Source organism: Quercus suber, unplaced genomic scaffold (assembly GCF_002906115.3).
Source record: "Quercus suber isolate HL8 unplaced genomic scaffold, Cork oak 2.0 scaffold_7, whole genome shotgun sequence".
NCBI classification, from domain to species: domain Eukaryota; kingdom Viridiplantae; phylum Streptophyta; class Magnoliopsida; order Fagales; family Fagaceae; genus Quercus; species Quercus suber.
In genome coordinates this window covers 2,106,162-2,122,782 of record NW_027069473.1, presented here as the reverse complement: position 1 = coordinate 2,122,782, position 16,621 = coordinate 2,106,162, and the positions used below count along the sequence as shown (strand labels likewise).

At 33.6% G+C, this 16,621-nt stretch overlaps 1 protein-coding gene across 1 annotated transcript; it reads right to left on the bottom strand.

Moving 5' to 3' along the window:
* Positions 1 to 1,680: 1,680 nt before the first annotated feature.
* On the bottom strand, positions 1,681 to 12,826 carry LOC112008630 (uncharacterized). Its single transcript, XM_024040965.2, has 9 exons — positions 12,566 to 12,826; positions 12,341 to 12,422; positions 8,662 to 8,741; positions 7,706 to 7,808; positions 7,436 to 7,592; positions 5,739 to 5,867; positions 4,677 to 4,763; positions 2,585 to 2,629; positions 1,681 to 2,035 (listed from the first exon to the last, which is right to left on the bottom strand). Exons 1-9 carry the CDS (start codon positions 12,669 to 12,671, stop codon positions 1,895 to 1,897), a joined length of 930 nt encoding a protein of 309 aa, XP_023896733.1. The 5' UTR covers positions 12,672 to 12,826; the 3' UTR covers positions 1,681 to 1,894.
* Between the last annotated feature and the right edge of the window lie 3,795 nt (positions 12,827 to 16,621).

Here is a 16,621-nt window from a genome sequence, read left to right as displayed (position 1 = left end):
AAGAGAAAAAAATAGTGGAAGGAAAGAGAGAGATAATAATATTTTTATTATTTTATTAGGTAATTTATATTATTTTATTGGGTTGTATGTAAATATAAAGACTAGGATGTAAGGTGAGTTGTAAAATAAATTGATAAAATAAATAAAATAGTATTTGAGGATGCAAAGTAGTTTTTTTTTTTTTTTTTTCATCCTTCGATGCTAGTGCACTAACAACCTTGTTAGGAATATAGAATGGATGGCACTACTTCGGTAACAAGAGGTGCTGGAGATCGAATATCCTATGTAATATTTCTCTGTTCCCTCTTATTTCTCATTACTCACTTTAAATACATTCCAAGTAACAACACAGTTCATTCTCAAAAAATAAAAATAAATAATAAATAACAACCGTTATTCTCCCTTAGCAGAAACATTAGCTACATTAGATAACTATAACACCTATCCTTCTAAATAAATAAATAAAAAATCTAATAACAAACGATAATTACAAAAGATAGAAAAGCAATCTAATTTCCTAGTCACACGCAACTAAAGGAGTCCTTCATTGAAAGAAACTCTTGGAGGCAATCTTCTTAGCAGATCCACTGAAACTACTTGGTTGGTAACAATAATCTAGATACGAGGCTCTGGGACACTGCATAGTACATACAATATCTGTAGTTCTTCTAGCTTTATATCTATAGTTAGAGTCTTAGAGGACAAAGAGTGTTGCACTGTGTTACCTTTTTGTAGCAAAAAGAGTGAAACAGTAAAATAAAATAAATAAATAAATAAATAAGTAAATAACAATCATAAGAAAGAGTTCTATTTGAGTTCATATTTTCTTGCAGTTTGTCATAGATTAGGAAATATTCATTTAAGTTTGAATTATAGTTGAACTATTCCAATTTATTTATCTTTTTTCGAGCGTGAAATCCTCTGTTTTACCATTACAGGAAGTAAGTGGGTGGATATATACATGATTTTTTAAAAAGTTTCAGGATTTTTTTAGTATTTTTTTTTTCTTTTGTTCTTATAGTTTGGTCGATTACATAATCTTTTCTCCCAATATTATTTTGGGTTTTATGTAATCTTTTCTCCCAATATTGTTTTGGGTTTTTGACATAGTTAATGACATAGAAATGGATTGCAGAAAAATAAAACATAGAGGGTAGAACTGGAGGAGAAACTTGATGGTTTTTGTAATGTGACAGTATAAAATGGCAAGACTTATTCCGACTCTGTCATTGCCATTAAAAGAAGATGGGAATGCCCATCAAGCTGATAGGCGTAGCTTTGAGGGTTTGTTTTCTCTCTTGTACTAAAAGTTAAGAATAATTTATGAGAGAGAGAGAGAGAGAGAGAGAGAGAGAGAAAATGAGAATGCTATTAATTAGGTAAATCTTTAATAATGATATGAATAAGGAAGTTTTATTTTAACCTATAGATCTTACAGGAATCTACGGCTTAAAAAAAGTGTAACTCTTGTAGAGTTACACCAGGTGTAACTTGAACCTATCTCATATATATATATATTACTCTCTCTTTTTTCCCTCTTAAAGAGAGGGACCAAAATCAAATAGAGACCAAAAATACATTTTATCCTATAAAAAAATGAACTTTGAAGTTAATGCCTTAACCCTAACTATATTGTGCCAATCTTGATAACTTTCCTAAGTAATCTGAGAAACTCCGCACTACTTCCACAATGATTCTTTGTGACTAAAAAATAAACATGAAGGTCGAGTCTTTTTTAGACAGCTCTTGGGAACGCAAATTAAAATAAATAAACATGTCCAACCACTTGAGAAATGTGATCGAACCATGTCACCCAAATTGCAAGATCATAAAATTTATGGGCCAAATACTTTTAAGGACAAATTTGTATTACCATGAGATTGTAGATACAAAATCAATTTGCGTTTCTCTCAGCTGTTCGGCTAAAGTAAACCAGAAATTCTGTATTACCCTCAGCACCCTTCAATGGTGACTCTATCCACCCATTGCTACAGAATCCAAAATTCTCTACACCCTTTATTATTTTTTCAAGAACCTGCATAAACAAACTCAATCAGTAACTTAGCTTTTTAAAAAAATAAAAGTTTTTCAGAGTTAATGCCAATTATGTTTTACTACTAGTAAAAGAACAAAGAAAGGAAAGGAAACTCTGTACATAAAAATATACGAAAGGTTCCAAAGTAGTCCTATTATATCTCATTTCTTAGCAAATATAAATGGTGCCTTAAGGTTCAAGAAAAATAAAGGGAAATTAACAAAACTTCAAGGAATTGCCACCAACAAATGTATGGAAGGTTGAGAAAATTAAGAATCTAAAATATTGCACAAAATCAAGTTTCATCCTGGTACAAATCAGTCTTAGCAAATTCATGTTTGAGAGAAAATTTGCTGCAGGACTTGTCTTGATGACTCTCTTGAGGTGTTAATGCATAGCAATTCAAGTAGTTGGCTTGGCTCTAGAAGGTAACCTTATGTTTTTTTTTTTTTTTTTTTTTAAGGATAAATTAAAGCCTCTCTTTGGACATAGGGCTAAATCTGAAAATCTGAAAGTCAATTATCAACCAAAACAGGGACACATGCATACCTCTTGATGAACCATAGGATCTCTCACGATCCCACCACTTCCTACCTGCAAAGAAATTGAAATTTTAAATTCATAAATAAATGGGATCTCTTAGCATCAAACATTACACTTCATTGCTTTTATCAATTAAATGCTACCCATATAAAACATTAAAAGAAACAAGCATATAAGATGATCTCATTAACCTACAAAACTGTCTAATTATTAGTATAAGATTGAATCTTAGACAAAGCAACTAGGATTCCATACATATTTATGAGATAGTTAACATAGAAAATGTGTTCTTACACAAGAAAATGATAAAAGCCTAGGTAAAATCTATTTGCTTTAATTTTTCGCCAAGAGCCTTATAGCTCATTCGTGTTTCCAACTGAAACATCCAAGATTCAAATCTCCTTTGCCCTATTGCAACTATCGAATTATCAAATATATATATATATATATGGATAAATTCTTTTTTTGGATAAATTCTCTTTAATCGATTACAATATGCCTATGCAAATATCTTTTTAGTGTATCTTTGTTCAAAACAGATACAATTGTGGGACAACCTATTACAACAATAGGAGACAGCTGTCCTCTAATTGTTTTGACGTGTGAAATGAAATGCAATAGCCCAACTCCTGAATGAGTATAATGCTCTGTTTTTGACCTTTAATCATTCTGTTTATGTTCTGGACTACTTCCTGTACAGAGAGTGAATTGGATTCTCTTTCGATTCTCATGTCTCTTCTTAGAAATTTTTTTCCAATTCATTACATTTAGAGCTTTTGGTGCCATTGGGCCATGGCTTAGGTGGGAATAGAGCGGGTAGCCATTAGATTTCCTCTTTAGTTCAAATGATCAACACAATAACCAAGCCTTAGTCCCAAATTTTCGGGGTAAGCTATTGATCCTCAACAAATTATTCAGGGTTAGCCACTTGTATTCTTTTATGCCATTCTATTCAATCCAAAGTCAAACTCTCTATTACTTCATTAATTGACATGTCCTTTTTACTACTTCTGCTAATGTTATTTTTGGTCTTCCACTAATTTTTTTTTTTCCTCAACTTGAATAAACTCATTCTTTCTTACCAATGCAAAATCACTCTCCTCTGAACTTGACTAAACCATCTCAAGTGACTCTACCTCATATAGTTCAAACCATACTAATAAAAGGAAAGTATAAATTACACATACCTCCCATGAGGTTTAGGGGAATGACATTCTGCCCCAAACCTTAATGGAAATGACACTCCCCTGTCTTGAGGTTTGAGGAAATTAAGCACATTAGTCCTTCTGTTACTAACAATAAAATAATATTCCAAATGGTGAAAAGATTGCTTTGACCAAACCCTAACCACGGTCATTGAAATTTTATTTGGTTACATATTGTTCCTTGTCACCAAATTGTGGTTAGGGTTTGATCAAGGGAATCTTTTCAAATTTTGGACTATTTTGTTCTGTTATTAAGGGAAGGACTAATGTGTTGATTTCCTCAAACCGCCAGGGATTTCCCTTAAGGTTTGAGGTGGAGTGTCATTTCCTCAAACCGCAAGGTAGGTTTGTGTAATTTTTACCCAAAAGAAAAAATTTTCCTCGGATCACTTCTCTCACATACTCTTGTGCCAGGTAACATCATCTTGGCGTCTTGTAATTAATTTACTCGCGGAAAAGGAAAAACAATCAATGTTGATGCTAAATAGCATTCTATTTAGCAACATAATGTCCATGTGCTTTCCCCACAATCACAACCCTCAACCAGTTACAAAATTAAGTGTATAAACTTGCATAATTCTTCACTAATTCATACTTAAGGTTAAGCATGTCAAGAATCAGCTAAGTCTCAAGCCGAAACGCTAAAAAGAGATCTTTGCCTTTGTTAAAGAATTTGTAAACAAAGCAAGATCTGTTTCATCAAATTTGACACAGCCCTGGTACTTATACTAGAATGGGGTGCTAATGCAGGACAGAAAAATGGTAAAAACCATGTTAATGTGAACCATTAGAAAAATATTCTGAATTAGCTTCATATCACTGCAGAGAATAGAAACCTGTGTAGGGAGACCGCCAGAAAGATTAAAATATACACAACAATAAGAGTTTCTTACTTGTGATCTTCGAGCTTCAAATTGAGGCTTAACCAAGGTAACTAAGCTTGCCTCTTCCTTCATCACATTGATTACAGCAGGCATGACCTGCTCAAAATGTACATAACATATAAAGATCTAAAAATTTTAAGGAGAAAATGAATAAAGAACCACAATATTAGAAAAGCAATTGTCAACAGTGTGTGTGTGTAGTGGGAAAGAAAAACTAGTATGCGATACATATAACTAGTACAATCTCTTTCAAATATCTTTTTTTTTTTTTTTATGGAAAAGGGTATAAGAAAGTAGTAATGATTTAAAGCATCAAGAGAAGGGGTGATACATGTAAATAAGTATAGAAGTGAAACACCTCTGATGCCTAAGGGCCTGTTTAGTAGGGAGGATGAAAAAGTGAAAGGGTGGAAAGGATAGGAAGGATTGAAAAATGGGAGAATGGAAAATTAGGGTTTCTTTCTTTGTTTGTTAGGAAAGGAAAATGAGAGGAAAGAGATAGTGATTTGTAGCTATTTACTTTTAAATCCCTATTATATAAAAAGCAATTTTTTAACATTAGTCAGATATTTTCCTCTCATCATTCCTCTCAATTTGAACGGATTAAAATTGTGGGCTAGGGGAGATAATAACCCCACCCCATTTTCCATCCTCTCTTCTCTCTCCTAGCGAACAAGAGAATATACTTTTTTTTTCTTCCTCTCTCTCCTCTCTTTTTCATCCTTCCTAATATCACTCCAACAAAACACGCTCTAAATAAAATAGGCCTCTAAAGTTCAATCTTTGAATTGACAAAAGTCCAAGAAAGGAAAAGGAGAAGAATCATAATCAACCCAAGGGGTAGCATAATTGGCTGGGAACCACACCTCATGAAGCACATACTAGTTCAAAACTCCCCTTGGAATCAAAAAAACTATTTATTGAAAAAAAAAGAAAAAAAAGAAAAAAAGAAAGAAACCTCATAACCACACAACCACTTAATACTTCAAAATGATGGGTTGAAAGCAACCAGTCAAAAAATTCTTTAAAACATAAGAACACTACATTTTCTACCACTATTTGAAAGCTTACCAAGAGAATTGAGATGAATGAAAGATCCAGAGTCACCAAATCAACCTTTTGGGGGAGTTCAGAAAGGTATCTTAGATTTGTCCTTTCTATCACACAAACACGTTCATCTTGACGAATTTTGTCAGCCACCTAAAGAAGTCAGCAGTGATTACCAATAGAACCATTAATGATCAACAGTTCCTATAAAAAAGTGGACATGGGAGGATCATCATATTAATCATTTTTGGGTAAATGTCGAAAAATTGCATCTGCACTAATAAAAAAATCTGGCATAAAAATGAAAATAAAACAGAAGCTGCTCTAACAACATATTAAGTATAAGTTCTATTCACTTATCAAAAAATGTATCAGTTCTATTCAATTTCTACAATAAGCATTTTTTTTTTTTTTTAATTTCTTTTTTTATTTAAGACCAGAGGTTGTATAAATTTTCCTTTAGAGGATGTGATTGCTGATGGAAAACTAAAATGCTAATTTAGTCATCTTATGTGAAAATCAAACATTTTAGTCCCAAAAACAAATTCAACCCTTTGGTCCCTCTTACAAACTTTGACTGGGCAAGTGTTTCTCAACAAACCATTTCTAGAATGATGAAATGACAAAATACTTTTAGTGTTACATTCTAAGACCCAAAAAGCCCTGAAAGTCAAGCTCTAAAGCTAATGATAAAATATCAACTTTTGGTATCTAAGTCTCAAGATCCACAAGGAGCCTCAAAATCAAGCTCTAGGGATAATTCATGTACAAAGGCTATGATAATTCATGTACAGATCCCAAAAAGACTAATTAATAACGTGCTGAGGACATTCAACACCTTCAAAAATCCTACTAATTTTAAGTTGATTTTGGCAAGATAAGGATGTTCCTTCTTTACAAATTTTTTTTAGTTAACTGACTATTTAAACTACTTACCAAGCTTCACAAAATTAGCATGCAAATATATATATAATAATAATCTAAAAGTGGAAGTAACTCATGGGCATCTCAATTTTGAAAATTAAATGCTGCATTTTAATTACTGATATTTTGAATTATTATTATTATTATTTTTTTTATGACATAGGAGAACTTCACTTAGATTTAGTTGCATGTCGCAGAGCATACTGTACAACAATCCTTACTGTTAATCAAACTCCTACGGGCAACTGATCCCACCTGCCAGAACCAGTTACCGGATAATCCAGGGGCTTTTCACCCCTGACAGGCTAAGCAGTTTATCCTCATGAATTAAAGAGTGATATTTTGAATTATAATAAACTAACTTACGAAAATAATCAATTAAAGAGTGCTAATTAGAAAGGCCTAAAATATCACAGCAAGAAAGATTCAGCATCATAATAAGCATAGAATTGCCATCAAATATTTCCTATCACATCTTCAATTAGAGACAACCATTATGGAGTAATGCTACAAGCACAAACTATTTTATAATATTTTTACAAAATATTGATATGGCTAATCTCTTATTGTTTTTCAACTAGGCCACCATCAATATCATTTTTTTATTTACTAATAATCACTCACCACATCAGCAGTTTGTAAAAAGATTTGTAAAATAGTTTGTATCTCTAGCATTATTCACATTTTTTTTTCTTTTGTATTACCATCCAAAACTAAAAAGGAATGGGACTTCACGTCCAGATGCTGTCTAGCACAAATTCGCTAAGCAAAAAGAAAGAATTAGAACTTCACATTACCTGCCCATAGCCTACATCAACCCCATAAACAAATGATGCTCCATATTGAAGCAAGCAGTCAGTAAATCCTCCAGTGGATAACCCTGAATCAAGAGCTACTTTACCAGCAACATTGACGCCTAGCTGTTCAATGGCAGCTTCCAGCTTATATCCTGCTCTATATCCAAAAAAAAGAGAGCTTAAATTAATATATATTCTCACCAAATCTACCAGTAATATAATTTTTTTGTATTAAGCATGCATGATGCATTGGTTTAGGAGAGTAATCACCTACATACATATTTTGGAATTTCAGCCATTATTTGCACAACAGCCTTCTCAGAGACAGGTGTTCCAGCTTTGTTCACCACCTTTCCATCAACAGACACTTTTCCTACACCAGAAACATGTTAGAGAGAGGAAGGATATATGGTGTGTGTGTGTGTGTGTGTGTGTGTGTTGAGGGGGGGTAGTCTACACTTTACAATGCAATCCATAATCAAAATTTTCAGCCAAGATAATAGCATGTTCTTAGAAATTTGCAAGATAGATACCCACAAACATAATAAAACTAGTATAGGGTCCAAGCAATACTGAATTATGTGGGAAATGCACATTGGTTTAAAAGTTAAAACTACACCGAGTTTTATTTTGGAAATATATGGGGAAAAACTTGATTTCAATTTTTTTCTTCATTACATAACCAGTTGATATTGGTAAGGTCATATTAAATCTAAAACTAAGGGTGTTAAGGAAACACCATATGAATTTATCTCTACTTGTTATTACCCTAGGTGGCAAGAGGATGTATGAATGGACATGAACGGGGGAGAACTGGTCTTGGTTTCAGATGATGATCCAAAAACTGAAACAAACTGGACAATTTATTTGATGTGGTTGTCAATCCAACAGGCATTACTGACAGTTGAAGACAGTTCACAAGACTACTAGCAGGCCTAATGGCCTACATGGCCTTGTTTTTATTTGAAGATAAACATGCATAGTTACAGTTAGTTAGCGAGCAACTTGTTAGGGTATCGCTTTAACCAATTTCCCACCATAACATTTGCTATTTGTTTTTGCCACCACTAAGGTTCATAAACAAGCAATTGCCTAAATCCAAATGTCACAGATATTGACATACATTATTAAAAAAACCCACAAAATATCCATAAACCTACATGTAATCATATTCATTCACCAAAGTCCATCACAATATGTTATAATATTAAAAAAATGTCACTTACCTTGTAGGATCCATGATTGAATAAAGGTTCGGCTGTATTGCTGAAATCTTTCAAGACATATTTCATCCAGCCTCCTTTTCCTGAAAATGTTAATGGCAGAACGAAATATGATATATGAAAAATGATAAAGAGGTTTCAAGATTAATAGTCAATATTTATTTGCAACAAGGTCAGTTTTTTTATCTTCTTCTCTGAATCAGTCTTGAGACTATTATCAGTAATAAATGGCTACTCCAAATATATTTTTTTTTGATAAGTAATAAGAAATATTAAAGAAGAGGGGTGTCACCTGAGTATACAGGAAGTATACATCAAGGACAAAAACAAATCAAGTGCATAAAGTACAAAAGTCCATGAAACCATGGACTGAAGAAAAAGAATGAAAGCCAAACACTGTAACCCAATCCATAAGAGTTCTAAGGAAGAAAAGTTTATCTCTCTATGTCCTCAAAATGCTGGTTATTCCTCTCCCTCCAAATGCACCACATCAAACAATGAGGCACAGCCATCCAAATAGCCGAATGCCGATGCCTCCCCAACTTTCCTTGCCAACAAGCCAACAGATCCACCACTATTTTCGACATAACCCAATGAATGCCAAACAGAGTAAACACCATAGACCATAAATCAAAAGCAATAGAGCAATGGATGAGGAGGTGGTCAACGAATTCCCCATTTCTCTTACACATACAACACCAATCCAAAATCAAAATCTGTCGTTTCCTAAGATTATCAATAGTCAAGATATTCCCTAAAGCTGCCGTCCACACAAAAAAAGCAACTCTAGAGGAGACCTTAGACTTCCAAACAGTCTTCCAAGGGAAAGACTGATCGAAACTATTAGTCAGCGCTTGGTAATAGGAACGAACAGTAAAACCTTTACCCCTAGTAGGTTTCCAACACATCTTATCGTCCCCAAATCCTTTCAAAGAAGCTCTATAAATCCTAGACATTAAACTGTAGAAGGATTCCAAATCCCAATCTTCGTTGTACCTTCTAAAATTAGATCCCAAAAAAGAACACCATTTGGGAACTTCATCGACTCAACCACAAAGGCCTCCTTATTTTGACTTAACGAAAAAAGTCTTGGGTAGAGCACACACAAAGAAGTGTCCCCACACCAAATATCCTGCCAAAATCTAACAGTAAAACCGGCCCCAACCTCAAATTGGATGTGACGAACAAAAGAAGGCCAACCACGACTAATAGACTTCCACAAGCTTACACCATGAGGGCCAATAACGGGAAGAGAGCACCAACCTCCCCCTTCACAACCATATTTTGCCCCTATCACTCTCCTCCACAAGGCCTGACGCTCATTCCCAAATCTCCATAACCACTTACCAAACAAGGCTTTATTAAAAGTTCTCAGACTTCTAATATCTAAACCTCCAGAATGAAGAGGAGTGCAAACCGTGGCCCATTTCACTAGGTGAGTTTTTTTAACATCCCCCATACCACTCCAGAGAAAATTTCGTTGAAGTTGCTCAATACGGTTTGCAACCTCCACTGGGATAGGAAACAGAGAGAGAAAATAAGTTGGAAGATTGGACAGCATACTCTTAATAAGAGTAACTTTACCTCCTTTTGAGAGATACAGACGTTTCCAACCTACTAACCTCCTCTCCACCTTTTCAATAATTGGATTCCAAACAGATTTATCTCTGACATTAGCACCCAGAGGAAGACCTAGATACTGCATTGGAAAGGAGCCTTGCTTGCACCCAAGCACATCCACCATATCTACTATATTAGGGACCACACCCACGGGGACCAATTCAGACTTGCCCATATTAATATTCAGCCCAGAAACTACTTCAAACCAAAACAGCACTAGCCGGAGAAACAAAATCTGACCAAGATCAGCATCACATAAGACCAGGGTGTCATCGGTGAAGAGAAGATGGGACACCTGCAAATAGTTCCCTGTAGGACCCACCCTAAAACCAGACATGAGCCCATCCCTCACTGCCTTATCCAACATTTTACTAAAAGCATTCGTAACAATAACAAACAATAACGGGGACAATGGATCACCTTGCCTTATACCTCTAGAGCTATCAAAAAAACCACAAGGCGATCCATTAATGAGAATGGAGAATTTAATAGTAGAGATGCAGAAGAAAAAGCTACTCCAAATATTTAAGCAATAATACTGGAATTTTTCTTAACAGAAAAAGGCTCATCTTAGCAGCTCTAATTTTGTTTCTAAAGGACTTGGATGAACTTGCTTATTATGTTTACATAATTTTAAAATTCAATAAAATTTTTGGGTTTGCTTAATTGCTATTGTAATTTGTGATTATTAGTTTAATGTTAACAAAGCCAGACTTTTAAATCTTTAGATAGCATTTCAAAGCATCAATTTCTTTGAAAGGATATTATAGCATGGATAGTAAAGGACTTTCTCACAACCGAAAGGGGGAAAAGCTTATTTTACTTAAAACAAGTATTTTTTGCTGATGACATCACCACCACCTACTCCATGAATCTGATGAGACTGCCACTACTATGAAAAATTATGCTAGGAAGCGACCATATAAGCATCAACTACATCATTTTCACCATCATCGATCATAGCAACCATTAACAACTAACACCACCATATATGTCATCAACAAAACAACCAAGCCTTAATCCCATATTTTTTGAGGTTGGCTATGTACCTCTCCTTCTGAAAATATCACAAGCATTTCCTCTAGGACAACTAATACCACCACTGCCTCCATTTGTGCAAACTATGCCTTTACCCTGTGCACAAAACTGAAAACTCCCACTTTGGGCTACCACTAAGCCTACAATTGTTTTAGAGTTTCTCCATTCCACTCTATTGACATCTAATTGGAAAAACTGAGGCGATTTTATCACATATCATCAACTAGCTAAACCACTACCCACAAAGAATGCTGAGGAGGGTGAGGTCATAGGTTCAAGAGCATTGTAATTCACCAATATATAAGTATGTATGTGTATCTAACCAATTAAAATAAAAATTGTAAGTGTGCTTATATATATAGACCTAGTGCAACTCTTTGCAATGTTACACCACTCCATCAACAATGTTAGGATTACATTGCCTTGTTATACTCATGCTTGCAGAATATCAAGATGATCGGAGATTAATTACCATCTCATCATAAAAATGTTAAATTTCAAGTATTTTTAACTTTAAAATAACGATTAGATAGTAAATAAAGTCCAATTAACAGGAAATTCGGTGTGCATATTAAGAACAAAGAAAATATGAGATTTAACAGTGGAATTCTTCAATCTAATAAAAATTTATGAAATGGTGTAACATCGCAAATAATTACCAAGTCTAACTTTATCCTAATCTTATACTTGAGAAAAGTCTAGAACTTCCATTCAATGCCTAGAGAGTAATCAATACAAAATCTAAGCAACATAATGAATTAAAAGCTAGAACCAATCAAGATTAGGCTTTTTTCTTAGTCCAATCAAAACATAAGAAATCCTCAATTTTCATCTCTTCTCCCTTCCATTTTCCTAGCATACAAACAGTGCAGAAGTAGTAGATTCATACACCATATACAAATCGGCATTGATTCTTACACGCTTCTTATTGTAAATCGTCTGTACACATCACCCGTTTCACATTTTAAAATACTGAATAACAGTAACAAGTTAACAAACTGCTATTGGAGCTAGAAAAGCTTACTTCTTTGGTGGTTGAAGCTTTCCTGAACTTGCAACAGCATAGCTTCTAAAGGGACTGTGAATTTCGGCTTTGACCCATCTCACTAAAATCATTTCCAAAAAGAAAAAAAGCAATAATTAGACCAAAAATCCACATAAAACGAAATGGGTTTGTTAAAATTATTAAGATTCAATCAACAACGAACTAAACAAGAACAGAGAGAGAGAGAGAGAGTAAAGAGGGTACCAGAAAGCTTTGGAGAGTTGGAAAGAGAAAGAAAAGACAAGCTTGGAGTGGTCTGAAGCAAGCGTGAGATACTGGCAATGGGAAGCTTTAATAGCTGCGGTGCCATTTTTGGCGGAATTTTCTTTCCCTCTCCGTTTTCACGGGAAAGCAGGGCAGAGCAGAGAAAGGTCCGAAATTCTTCTGAAGAGATAAAAGAGGCCTTGCATATAGCCCATTACATTCTGTTCAAAGGCCTTAAGCTTAATGTTAATAGTAATTATCTATTCATCGGGGGCTTAAGGTGATAACTAAATTAAGATCTAACATTTTTTTTTTAAATGAAACCATTAGGAGTGTGCGTTCAAACCGGAAAACTGCAAGGGCACCGAAACCGATCGAAATTTCGGGTTTTGGTCGGTTTTCCCTGATTTCGGTTCGGTTTCAATTTTAAAATTTCAAATATTTTGGTTTTTGGTTTGGTAGCGGTGCTGGATTTTTCTACACCAAAACCAACCGAACCAAACCTTTATGTAAATTTATTTATTTATTTATGTAAATTTTAGACATAGTTGATTAGTGGGAGTCCAAATCTTCTTTCTCATCAATTGTGCTCCACTTTATGCTCCACCAATAAAATTTAGACAACTAGCATCTCTCATTAAATTAGATAACTCTGACTTTAATGAGAGAGAGTAGTTGTCTCATTTAATGAGATATCTCATTTAATGAGAAAGGCTAGTTGTCCAAATTTTATTGATGGAGCATGAAGTGGAACACAATTAATGAGACAGAGAATTTGGACTCGATTAGTGGCTTAATGGTACGCTCCTTGTGTGTTGGCTATCTGATCCCAGGTTTGAACCTTCGTATGGGTTTTTATATTTCTTTTCTTTTCTTTCTCTAAGCCCCATGGACCATGGCCATGCCTTTCTCTTCTCTCTGACTAGAGGCATATCTCTGTTCTTTCACAAACCGAAATATTTGGTTTTGGTTGGCCATACCCATAAAAACCGACCGAACCAAACCGAGCACACCCCTAGTCTTTTGGTTTTATCTCTACTTAAATATAGGGGTGTAGGGACATTTTTAAACTAAAAAAAATGAAGAAGCCAAATAGGGAAGCCCCTTAAATAGTAGTATATATTAACAGTTTAACTAATTGTTTTTTTTGTACTATATATGTAATTTAGAAAAGAGTTTATTATAGTTTCTAGGGGTGTGCTCAGTTCGGTTCGGTCTATTTTTATAGGTATGGCCAACCGAAATCGAATATTTTAGTTTGTGAAATTCTCAACCGAAACCAACCAAAATGATTGGAAATCAATCGCTTTCAGTGGTATTTCGGTTTAGTCAATTTCAGTTTTCCAAAGAGAGGATTATTTAGATTTTCAAAACCTTAACTTTAATCACATATAACAAACAAAGTAATAGAGCAACAAAGAGAGAGCTGTTGAACAAATTAGAACGATAGAGAAAATACAACTTCCAATAATATTTGTTCAACAATTTACACACAAATTCCAATATAAAATTGAAAGCATTTTGAATAAGCAAAAGGATCTAGACAGACAAATTTACTGTCACTACACTATAACAAAAGCCACAGTATGTCTCATAATGCTTGAGCCTACCACCATGTCTCTGTAATGATTTTTCAATCTGAGATTTTGAATTGAAGAAAGAACAGAGAAATGCCTCTAGTTAGAGAGAAGAGAGAGGCATGGCCATGGTCCATGGGGCTCAGAGAAAGAAAAGAAAAGAAATATTAAGGCGGCTAAAGTGAAGTGAGAAAGGTAGAGACTTAGAGAGAAAATTGGGGAAGGAGGTGGCCAAAGTGAGAACTGAGTAGGGTAGAGGCAGAGCGAATTGGGGCAGGGGGTGGCTGAAGAAAAGAAAAGAATAGAGTGAAGGCTCAAACCTAGGATTAGATAGCCAACACACAAGGAGCGTACCATTAAGCCACTGACCAGCTGTGTCTAAAATTTTCATAAATATATATATATATATATCGGTTCAGTTCGGTCGATTTTGGTGTAGAAAAATCCAGCACTGTCACTAAACTGAAAACCGAAATATTTGAAATTTTAAAATCAAAATCAGGGAAAACCGACCGAAACTCGAAATTTTGGTCGGTTTCGGTGGGTCCATTCAGTTTTTTGGTTTGAATGCACACCCCTACAAAAGACAATCTGGTAAAAATAGAACTCTAACTCCCACTAAAACAGGGTTACTCTCCTGTTGATTTTCAAATTACTTTGTCCACTTTTATTAAAAAAAAAAAAAATATTATATATAAAAAATAAAGACACGGCTTTTTTTTTTTTTTTTTTTTTGCTATAAAATAGGACCACTAATCTCAAAAAAACTTCATTGCACGCACGAAGCGCATGTAATGAAACCAGTTTATAATAATAGTTTTTATTTTCAAAAAAGTTATTTCTATTGGTTAGCGGGTAGGAAGAATGGGTAAAATTGTTAGTTTATATGAAATATAGCTATATCTTGCATCGGAATGTAGATATCTATCTTCTTCTTTTTTTTTTCTTTTTTCTTTTTAATGGAATCTATATTCCCACAAAAAGGGTATTGAGTGGGAATTCAGATACTCTTGTCATCTAATTTCCTTGTGTGATTTGCAATTAAACATGGTGATTTTATAACATTCCTAATAACCCTAAAATATTACTATATACCAAATGCCATCTATGTGTTTGAGAGATTATGAGTTCTACACAGATAAAATCAACCGTCTATAACACATATCTAGTGAAGAGTTTTTTTTTTTTTTTTTCCCTTCATAATTTGTCTTTGATAAAAAAGTTACTTTTTATTTATTTATAGGTAAAGATATATCCTTATTGGTAAAATTTAGGGGCCTTTTTACATTTGGTGGCCTTAGGTGATTGCTTAACTCACTTATAACAAGAGCCAACCATGGGTATAACCAATTTAAATCTTGCCTCTTCAAAAGTTTAGTGTTGCAATTTGTTTTTTGAAGGGAGGAGTTCCACACTTGTAACTGACATGACAAATATGATGTGGTGTGTAGTCTAAGTATAGTGGCGGTTCTAGAAATTTTTTCAAGGGGGGTCATTAAGAAACTTAATTTAAACAAAAATTTAATTAAAAAAAAAAAAAAAAGAACCTGAATACATTGAGTTATCGAAAGAAAAAAAAAAACAAAAACAAAAACAAAAACACATGAAATTTTACAATTTTCTTTTACGAGTTTTCATATTTTGAAATCACCTCATGATAGTTTATTATCAATTTTCATTATCTATTGTCAATGTAAGTATGACCATTTTATTTTGTTAAGTTTATATAGTATTTTCGTTTTTATGAAATTGTGGTTATATATTTGTCATTTTTTTTTTTATCAAAATATTTTAAACTAAATGAAAAAAAACTCAACTCTACTTGCACTATATAATTATTAATTCACACAACCACACTTATCCACACATAAATAATACACTAAATTGTTGTTTGATTGTGGGATAAGCTAATATGTGATCAATGTGTGCAAGATTTAAAACATGATTTAAATTAGTAAAGCAATATTCTATATATATATATATATATATAAAATTTTTCAAGTCAGGGGGTTCATTTGAACCCCTTGAAATGTATGTGCAGTCGCCCATGTCTAAGTACACTTTAGTTTTTTTATTAAAAAAATAATGAAATTTAGTAATTTTATTGTTGGTTACTCTATCAAGTGAGTAGTAAATTTGTGTTTCTAGACTTCATGTCTCTATGATACTTGACTGCTTTTAGTTTAGACTTAAAATAGTTTTGATTTCTTGGCTTTGTTTATTACATAAATAGACACCAATGAACTACACGGAAATCTAAGCCAAAGTAAATTTTTTTTTTCTTTTCTAAGTTATAAACTTTTAATATATTATAATCTTAGAAGATCTTAAGTTTTTTGTTTGTTTTTATTGTCTGATTAGGTTCATTAATTTTTATGTGATAGGCTATAGTTGTTGAGTTTTAATATAGAGCTTTTGTTGTCAGATTAGGTCCAGCTGAATAATGACACTTTGTTTGTTTCGATGAAAATTCTTGCGT